Raw genomic sequence first — 9,994 nt, 5'->3', positions numbered from 1 at the left:
CATACGAAGGTTTTGCTTTAAAGTTTGTTAATATGATTAATAAAACAATCCACAAATGACTTTTCACATTTTGTCCTAGACTTCAAAGAACATTTTCTTTTATAGATATTGAATTAACTCTTTGCGTGTCTGTGCTCAGTCACTCAATGTTGTCTGACTCTTTGCAACCCCATGGACTGCAGCCCGCCAGGCTCTTCTGTCCATGGAATTTTCCAGGCAAGAATACTGGAGTGGGTTGCCATTTCCTTCTCCAGGGGATCTTCTGGACCAAGGGATTGAACCCACATCTCTTGAGTCTCCTGCACTGCAGGCGGGTTCTTTACCACTGAGCCACCAAAGAAGCAACTCTTTGCTTACTCATGTTCTTTTTCCTTCTGCCCAAAGTATTTTAACCTGAGATAGTTGTCTGTAGACCTCTAAACATATTTTTAAACCTCCAAAGTTATTTTTATACAGAGTTTTATGGAGACCAATTTAATCTGCAGAGTTACTTATAAAAGAACAATGTCAGATTGCTATTTTAGAAGTGTAACTAATACCCAAGAACTATCTCCCACCACTGAATAGCAACTTTCTGAATACTTAGCAGTGCATTTACACACTAGGGGATGGAAATTAATCTAAATTCAGCATCCTATAAAGGTTCCAATATCTTTGCCTATTTATGAGCTTAATATCTTCTTAGGCGTCTCCATCTGAGTAGCTACTTTAAATTTTTAGTCAAATTCAGTAACCCATCAAGTAGATATTAAAGCACAATTTATGAAAATACATAATTAGATATTCCAGACATGAAAAATCCTCTGGTTGCTAAAGAAAATATAATACTCTAAGTGATTTTAAAGTGGTTACTTCCTGAATGTCTTTTTTTTCCCCACACATTAGACGAAGTTGCATTGTTTATAAAAATTTATTCATACAAATTTTACACACTTTATATAACAGTTATCAAAGACCTAGTTATAGATATCATGTGTGTAATAATACTTGGGTAAGATGTTTTTATAATCAGTTGCACACAAAATAAGAGCTTCAAGACTAACATCTACCTAAATTATCACTATATCATAAATCTGCTCCAGGTTAGTAAGGCTCTTGGCATTTCTAGAAAGTATACAAAAGATTAAACTGGGTGATCACTGTAAATGCTTGCAACTAGCCACGGGAACACTAAATTAGACTTCATAAAGAAAAGGTTAACTAGCGGCCTATGTCACCACTAACAGCTGACACAAATACAGAAAACTCTGCCCGTTATCCAAGAAACAAATAATTAAAGACTAAAATGCAAGCCAATGTGTTGCAGCATTGTAGGGCCACTAAATAGCCATCTGTGAATCGTGGCGATTTAAAAGGCGAAGAAAGGCACTGAAGCTGCAAACCCCATCCTGTGTCACATTGCCCGAGGAGACTGCAGAATTAAAGAAAGATTGATTCCGTACACAGGACTGAGGCACAGATCGAAGGCCTCTGTGCTTTCACTGTCTGCAACGTGATCTCGGGGCAGCATCCATCCCGCCTGGGGAATGCAAATCCAAGTCTGTTTTCTTTGATTTATGACTCCATACTGATCAAATCCGTAAAGGAAAAGGAAAGGTCCTTGACATGCTAATGTTTAATCTTTTCTTGTTTATTTTTTGTGTGTTTTTCAAAAGAACTTGTACCTGAAATTTGGGGAGTTTGGCTGGCTGGTTTGCCTGCTGTTGCTTGATCTGGTTGCTGGGTGAAGGTTTCTTTTGTTATAGAGATTACCTGACAGGTTCAAGAAATTGACAGGAAACAGACAGACATGCTTTCTGTAGCCAAGAAAGAATACAAGGGGACATTCTCAGGGCCTGTTGAAGCTTGCTTACCTCACTCTTGACCACAAATACAAGATAGTACTCATACATATGAAGATGGGGTTTAAATGATTTATCAGTTAGTACAACTGAGCAACATGTGAACACTACACATTCTAATATCACAAAGGTTGGTTTTATGAAATAAATTTTACTAAGCAATAAGCCATAAATGTAGAAAAATACATTTTACCTACAAACTCAATCAACAAGAAACAAAAGATTCATATATAGTGCATAATTACTTAGTGGTAACCACACAGGGGTTCCTACACTTTACAATAAGTGCTAGCATCAATCAACAGGAAAAAGAAGCATTCACAAGTTTAAGAGAAGTGAATAAAAAACGGCAAACAGTACTTAAACAGTGCGAGAAGGTGGGAAAGAGGAGTCTTCAGGAAAACCACGGAAGAACAGGGAGGCTCCTACACAGCAGGGTTCAAAGGGGAGGATCCTGGCCATTTCACAACATGAGCAGCATGGACAGCACTGGAGAAAAACACATTGTACTTTGCATCCATTTCCAATACCCAGCGCCCAAAGTCAGGCAGGCAGGGGACCTATGGTGGGACTGGGCTTACCGCCAGCCCCCAGGCTGGGGCTGCCTGCAGCCAGTCCCTCTCCAGGGTCCTCCCCCTACTGCCTTATGCTCTGCCTTTTCCAATAGTCCCACTTTGTTCCAATTGCCCTAACCTTGGGATACTGGGGTCCCTGGAAGTACAGAAAAGAGAGCTTCCTATTCAAGTCTCTCTTCTCTGTACAGTCCCCCAACTCCTCCCCCAGGGAGTAGTATGAATTCTGGGGAGAAGCACAATTTAGATCCAGCTGTTGTTTTATCAGGAGAATTTCGTTGTGGGCTGAGAGTCTGAAGAGAGACAAATACACATAAAAATAGAATCAAAGAAAGCGGAAGTATTGGCATTGCCACCCAGCAAGGGGTAGACAGAGCCTCAGTTGAGTTCAGCTGGGATTGAAGCAGCCTGCCCTAGAGACTCCCTGGGAAAGACAGACCTTCAGCAATCCTCCCAAATCATTACCTCAAAGTCTCCCTGGAGCAGGGCATCACTGTTTATGTACAGTAGCAAATGGTCAGGATTAATATCTTCAGGCCTATCGTGGATAAAAATACTATCCTTTTAATTCCAGTTTACAAAAATAGGAGTAATATTCAAAACAATGATTGTCTATTTTTCTATTTATTTTATATAAAAACAAACAGCTCAGGCGAATCTTCAATCCTTGTGCACACTGTATGAACGGCTCTCTATTATACTTTATATATATATATATACTCTTTATATATTCGTAATATATATGTCAATATCAATAATTGGTCCACAAAGTATATCTGTGCATTCTCTAGTGCTTCGTAAAAAGAAAAACAATATTATTATCAAAATATTCATTTAATGGCTTGACTTCATACATAAATACATGTGGGACAGAACACAGGAGCAATGACAGTTCAGTCAGTTGGGAAAAACGACTTCTCATTGTGTCAGGGCCGTATACACAGGATAGCTGGCAACTCGTCGCTACAAATACGGTATTCGCCGTCCTTTGTTTTTAACCCTTTGTTTATACCTTTTCCCTAGAACAGCAGCCAAGTATTTCTTAACAGCCATTTGTTTCCGGTAGCGGCTGTAGCTGTCAGTGAAGATGCCGTCCGAGTGGCGCTTGGAGAGCGGCTCCGAGTCGTCGTCCGCGCTGCCGCCCGGGGTCCCACTACAAGGAGAGGGGTCGGGAAGAGGGTGGCGGGGCGGGAGACATCCGGTGAGTAGACGCGGGGTGAGCAGGCAGACCCGACCCAACGAGGGAATCTTCGGGGGAGGGCGCGAGCTCTCCGCGCCCAGCACGCCACCCTGCCCGGTCAGGGAGCAGTCGCAGGGAGGGCGGCGATGGTAACCCTCGCTACTCCCTCCCCATCAAAGATCTCGGGGCACCAAGTCCTTATAGGATGGACCTGGGAAGAGGTCCCGGGCCAAACACAAGCGATTTAACCCTAACCCCTCTCCAAACGCTGCCCTCTCAGATCGGACCATCAGTGCTTTTGCGCTCAATTGTCCTAACCGTTCCCGGACGCCCCCACCCACGCAGAGAGAAAAGCACCAAAGAGCCCTGAATTTCCCGTTGGCTGTTGCCGTGGAGTTTACATCGATTCCGCAATTCCCAGTCAGAGGGGAGCACTGCTCTCCTACGCGCTAAGTTGAAAAACGTGATAATAATACAAGTCGACAGGCTGCAGGCAATACTTTTCATCACATGAATTATTCAGTGCGGAAAACGTATTCTGGTGTCCCATGGGCTCTATTAAAACATTGCCTTCTGGTGAGAGAAGCTCCCGCAAATCCTGTGCTTTGGGTTTGTCTGGCACGAGCAAAAACTGTTTGCTTCCTTAGGTGTCCAAATTTGAGGATTTGTTTATTTCGATTTGAATTTAACAGTGAAAGAAATGTGAGGAAAGAAAAAGTAAATCGTCCCAAGAAACTTGAAGGTTTTGATGGTCTGGAGAGGGGGGACCACTTTTTTTTTTTTTTTTTATTCAAAACGGATCAGACATCCCGATTTTCCTGCCCGCTCCCCTCCTCGCCTCATTCCCGAGCTCTCTGGCCAAACTTCTGGCACGGTACCTAAACCTTAGCCTGTGGCAGGGGGCTGGCCCTGTAGACCCTGCAGCGCAGACGCACCCTCGGCCCCACGTGCACGCAAGGACGTAGAAGCAGCCCCGCCCTCCCAGTGCGCACCGGCACACACACCCGCCGCGGCGCGTGCGCGCGTGCGCGCCATCACGCGCCGATTAACTCTTTTGCAAACTCTTACCCCAAGCCCTTGGCCGTGAGCGTCTGCAGGTATCTCCTGGCGGACAGCTGGTCCAGCACTTTGCGGTAGGCCTTATTAAGGATCCCGTGGGCGACATCTCTAACAGGGAGGCAAAGTGCGCGCCCGGGGGTCACTGCCCAAGTGGCAGCCCCAGGTCCCCCGCTAGTCACGCTTGCCCCCCGGCCCTCCGGAAGGCACTAGGGAATAACTCTTGGGATGTTCCCGTGAGTGCCAAGAACCAGAGTTCGTCCTGCCCTCCCAGGACCTCAGGTGTGGAACCCGGCCGGGGCGCGCACTCACTGCCGCTCCTTGGGCCGCAGACCTTTTGGTCCCCATGCGGCCCTCCTGTCCACACAAACCGGCCCGCTCCTAACTTTCACTCTCGTGGGGACCAGCCCGGGAGAAGAAAGACTGGAGGGTTTTTATGAAAAAGCACCTACTCGATGAACCATCCCCTGCCCCTTTCTCCCTCCCAGTGCCCGGCTGCGCCGCGGTACCTTTCCTCCGCGGGGTAGTAGAGCGCGTAGGCATCGCGCAGCGCGGAGGCGGGGCTCCCCACGCCCGGAGACTCCGAATCGTAGAAGTCCTGCTGCGGGTTTCCGTCCTCGTCGTACACCTCGTTCTCCGGCCTGCAGGGGTAGCCAGAGGGCAGGAGTGGTCAGTAGGGTCCTTCCCCGCCTCTGCGAGGACCCAAAGACCCATAGGGGCTCTCACGATGCTCCTTTTTCCAAAAGGCGCCCCTCGGAGAACTGTCTCTTCTAGGACAGGGGTAGGAGGAGGAAACGACACCCAAGAGAAATTCCCATCCCTCCTCTCGGGGGCGAGGGGTCGCCCTGCGGGGGCCACGGCCTCAACGGGCACTGGGAAGCCCAGACGTCTCTGCCGACCTCGCACACCTGGCCGCCGGGGAGGACCTCTCCTACCCCCGGCCTGGCTCTTGAGCCTCCCGCACAAGCAGCGGCGGGCGGAGACGGGAAAGGCCCTGGGAGAGAACTGCCGGCCAACCGAGGACCGGATGGGGAGAGGCCTGGAGCCAGAGGGGGTGGATGGCTGGGGAGTCCGGCGGCCAACGCGGGCAACCACCCCCACCCAGCCTCCGAGCCCAGGGGAGCCCTTCCCGGCGCAGATGTAGGTCACGGAGAACCTCCGGCTTCTATTTCGGGCGGGAGAGGATCTGGCAAGAACATGAATAATAGATGCCCCTAAACTTAGCCTGTTTGGCAACGGCTCATTCCGTGGCATGCCCGTGCCCTCCGGTGCGTCTTGCCCGGAGAAAGTACCAGGCACACGGGACTTTGAAAATAGCTGGGGGTGAAATAGGGCTTTTAAGTCCAGTAAGTCGGCAGTTAGCGCTAATCGGTTAGTGGTGGCCGGGCGGCGGGACAACGTCTCAACCCCGAGGCAAAGGGAAAGGATCAATAGGGCACCGAAAGCCAAAGATCTCCCAGTCGCCCTTGCCCACAGCCTCAATCCCTGATAGAGGACGGGAGAGGCGGGTGAATAAACAAAACCCCCTCGCTTTCTGCCTCTGGAGAGACTCGGAAAGCGGCCCAGGCAAGTAGCGCTCTTTAGGTGGATCAGTCACATTCGTTCCTCCCCTCGCCTTTCCTCCATCCCTGGAGAGGTAGGGGCAAGGCAAGCACACCAGCGACCCCGCCCCACACCCAGCCTTTCCTCGGCGACGCGCCTCTCAGCCCTGGCCCCGCTGCCCGGAGTCTCCAGGTCTTTCTGGGCACCTCCACCCCTACTCCGTGCCCAGATGCTGAAATCCTAATACCGAAGCCAGAACCCATCTCTCCGGCCAAATCAGTGATCAGCGACTTCTGAGGAAATCGCTCTTGGTCGCGGCTCGGAGGAGCAGCTTTGCGGGCAGAACGCGCGCTCCTCGCCTCCCGGAGCCGGGTGCGCCGTGGAGCGCGGATGCTGAGCCGCGCTGCGAGCTTCCACTCGCCCACTGACAGGCCCGGGACTCTGGGGCTGCGGCGGAGAACCCGGGCAGCACCGACCGATTAGAAACCAGGAATTAAGAGGAGAAGAGAAGGGGAAAAAAAAAAAAAAGAGGCAGGGTTACTGCAGCCTGGGGTGGGCAGGGCTACCCTCCCAGTACTGCCTGCCAGCTGGCTTTCTTTCCCTCCTTTGCATCCGTTTCATCTGTGTCTCCCCCTCCCATCTTTGTTTCCCTTCTCACAAATCGCTTCTCAACTCTACCCGGCCAGCACTCCCCCTCCCCAAGACTCTAAAAGCAACTGGAAAACCTATCGCTTGAGAGAAAGCTCTTCCAGTGGAAAGAATTCGAACTGAGGTGATGGGGAGAGCTAGGGAGAGGGGGGGAGACCCCGCCCCGATAGCCTAGAACAAGCCGTAACAAAGCCAAGTCCATGGGAGCATCACTCTCAACCCCCCAACCTGGCTGCGGGAGCCAAAGTTCTCGGAAGTCGAGCTAAGAATCCGGGCCCTGCCCCGGGGGAGGGGCTGGGGGAGGGGAAGTTTCTTCGGCAGGTTCGAGGCGCGCTCGCTCCACCCGGGACCCCGGGGCTGTGGCGACCTGGGGGAGGGGCGCCGAGCCCGGGAGGAGTCCGGCCCAGATCCCCCAAGTGAAAGGCGACCGGACCCAGGCTGGTGGCGGCGCAGTGGGGGCGCATGGGGAGACGGCAGTAGCCGGACCGAGGAACTGCAGGAGGGCGACCGCGAGGAGGGGTCGGGGGGGACGACAAGTCCCGGCCTCCGCTCCGCTCGGGCGGCTAGCACCTACCTGATCCCCGGGAACCGGAGTCCGGAGGCGGCAGGTGAGCCGTAGACGCTGCTGTGCATCAGTATCCCGTAAACGAGCAGGGCCAGCCTCGCTCCGCTACACATGGTCATTCTGCGCAGGACGGGAAAGAGATCACGCAGCAGTCCCAACGCCCCTGGCCTTCCACCACCCCCACCCCGGACCCCCTAGAAACTCCTCGAACTGGGGGAGGCCCGGAGCTCCCCTCCGACTCCCAGGGTTGAATCCTGCTTAACAACAAGCCGGCTCGCCCCGCCACTTCCTTCTCGTTATAGTTAGAAAATACGCCTGTATCTATCCAGTGCCCAGTAACTCGCCAGAGCTGGCGCCCAGAAAAGCTAACTCGTACCCCGAAGCCAGCAAAAGAATTAGCAACCAGGTGAGTTGTTTGGTAAGATTTTTTTCCCTCCTTGCCATCCAACTCTTACCGCTGCCAGGAGAGGGTTTGCTGCCAAGTAGGACGGCGGGCAAAGGGCTTCTCCAAGTTTGTGCGCTGCAGTCACAACCCAAGAGTCATCGCCGTTTGGCGTTAGCGTCTGAGCAGGAGCCGCAGGAACGAGCCGGAGCCGCGGGAGGAGCTGGAGGACTTGTTTGCTGAGTCCTGTTATTCTGTTCAAAAGTTTGACGACGCTCGGAACTAGGACGGAGCGTGACACCGAGAGAAGGGGGGCGAGGGGAGAGATGGAGAAGGAAGACGGAGGAGGCGACGAGCTGAGTGTGGGTGGGAGACAAAGTGGCCTGAAGTCCACCGAGAAGAAAGAAGTGATAAGGAAAGAAGCAAAGAGAGAGAGAGAGAAAGAGAGAGGGCCTCAGCGAAGTCGGCGTCTGGGTCAGCCGCCCGGCCAGGCAGCTCGAGCAGGCAGCGCCTTCGCTGCTCAGAAGTCTCTCTGGCTGCGTCTGAAGCTGCGGTTTCTTCTACTGCTGCCGGTGGTTATTACAGAGGTGACCAGCCCTCTGCTCCTATTTATCTGGGCAGTTAGCAGAAATCTATCCGAACGTGGTTTCAAAAGAGACTTTCTTGTCAACATCTGTCTGCCTGTGGCCTTTTAAGTACAGAATATTTTGTTGCACTGTTGCGCTCCGATTTTTATACGTGGAATGACTTCCTTTTTTTTTTTTTTTTTTCAGTCACGTAATGATCGGGTATCAGAAAAAGACGTCAGCATCCTAGTCCCTCAAGGAACATATTAACTATCCTCTGCTGTCCTCCTGGATAAGATCCGGAGTCATCGACTTCTCATAAACACCTTTCACTCATACTGTACAATTTAAAGGAGTTTAATTACCTCGATGGTTTTCAGTTTTACCCACTTCTCAAGGATGGGTAAAGAATTCATAGAATCTTGAGAATGGTAAAAAAAAAAAAAAAAAAAGTTTTTAACTACGTCTCTCTTGTTTTCTTTTTGCTTTTTCATCAAGCCCCAGCAATCAGAGCTCTGGGCTCTGGAATTAAAGCACCATCAAGCTCTCCTATTAATAAATTTAATTTAGATCTCCTAATTTCTTGCCTATGTTCTTTTAGATAGACAATTAAATGTGGAAGTCGTTTTGTTTCTAAAGGGAAGTCTTGGAGGATTTTCAGTAAATCGCTAATGAGTCTGGCTGTGGTTGACAGTCTGGCTCTGAGTGGAATTGATTAGAGTTATAGATTAGAAAGAAAGAGTCCTAAACCCGGCCTGTGGTGCTGTCCAGGCTTGGAGTGCTGAACTATTTGGTTGCAGATGCTGCAAGCGTTGAAAATTGCTACTAGTTTAATTTTTCACCAGAGCCTCTAAATCGGAAGATTTGGTAGTGGCACCCTTACAATGTGGCAATTCATTGTCCAGGTACCCCCACTGTTCAGATATGTCCCTCCCTTGCAGTGTCCATGGATGCCCTTAATGATGACAACTGTCTGACCCCTGCCTTTACTGTGGGAAGAAAGAGCATTCTATGTCTGCCCTTTAGTTCTGGTTTGGGGATCTCTACATGGCCTATTTGGATACCTTCACACATTCTGTGGCTCTTATTAATGTTAACAATGAAATGGCAAAATTGTATTTTACAGAAAAACTGAAATTTTAAGAATTGGGGGGTGAGAGATATGTTTCCCCATTTATTTACAACTTGAGTTCTGTGTGAGGAAAGGCAGACAGACTGGGGAAACATGATAATACCCAGTACAAGTTCACTCCCTGAGGGTTTCCAACAGGAATCCCTTCCATGGGGGTGGCTAAAAATGTTTAACTGAAAATGAGGTGGAAAGAGGAAAGCCCAAAGGGAACACCACATCCACCCAGAGGCTTCCAAGGCCTGGAGTTATTTAAGAAGATCTGTAAATTTCTACTCCAGTAAGAGAACTCAGGTCTATTTCTTTTAAAAGGGAAGCAGAGCCATCAATAACCATTAGTGTGCATTTTAATTATTTGGATCTTAAAAATTAGAGGAAATGGCAATTTCGTGGGAGTGCTTCCTGTTACTATGATTTAGATCTAACATTTAAACAAGCTATATTAGTTCTGCATGCTTCTTCTAAGACAAAATTATAATGCTTCTCATTCTCAATGCCTTTCCTGCTTATTGG

At 49.8% G+C, this 9,994-nt stretch overlaps 1 protein-coding gene across 2 annotated transcripts; it reads right to left on the bottom strand.

The window, feature by feature from the left end:
- Positions 1-750: 750 nt before the first annotated feature.
- On the bottom strand, positions 751-8,474 carry ADCYAP1 (adenylate cyclase activating polypeptide 1). 2 transcript variants are annotated; one of them, XR_011462422.1, is made up of 6 exons: positions 7,860-8,474; positions 7,414-7,524; positions 5,159-5,290; positions 4,662-4,760; positions 2,879-3,566; positions 751-2,330 (listed from the first exon to the last, which is right to left on the bottom strand). XR_011462422.1 is itself a non-coding variant. In XM_005896312.2 (5 exons), the coding sequence occupies exons 2-5, from the start codon at positions 7,521-7,523 to the stop codon at positions 3,377-3,379; spliced, it is 531 nt and encodes a 176-aa protein (XP_005896374.1). In that variant the 5' UTR covers position 7,524; positions 7,860-8,474; the 3' UTR covers positions 754-3,376. The 2 variants fall into 2 exon arrangements, 1 of the variants encoding a protein (XP_005896374.1); XM_005896312.2 differs by having other exon boundaries at positions 754-3,566.
- Positions 8,475-9,994: the final 1,520 nt, after the last annotated feature.

The sequence above is a fragment of the Bos mutus genome, chromosome 24 (assembly GCF_027580195.1).
Source record: "Bos mutus isolate GX-2022 chromosome 24, NWIPB_WYAK_1.1, whole genome shotgun sequence".
Taxonomy (NCBI): domain Eukaryota; kingdom Metazoa; phylum Chordata; class Mammalia; order Artiodactyla; family Bovidae; genus Bos; species Bos mutus.
This window is presented reverse-complemented; position numbering and strand designations above follow the sequence as displayed.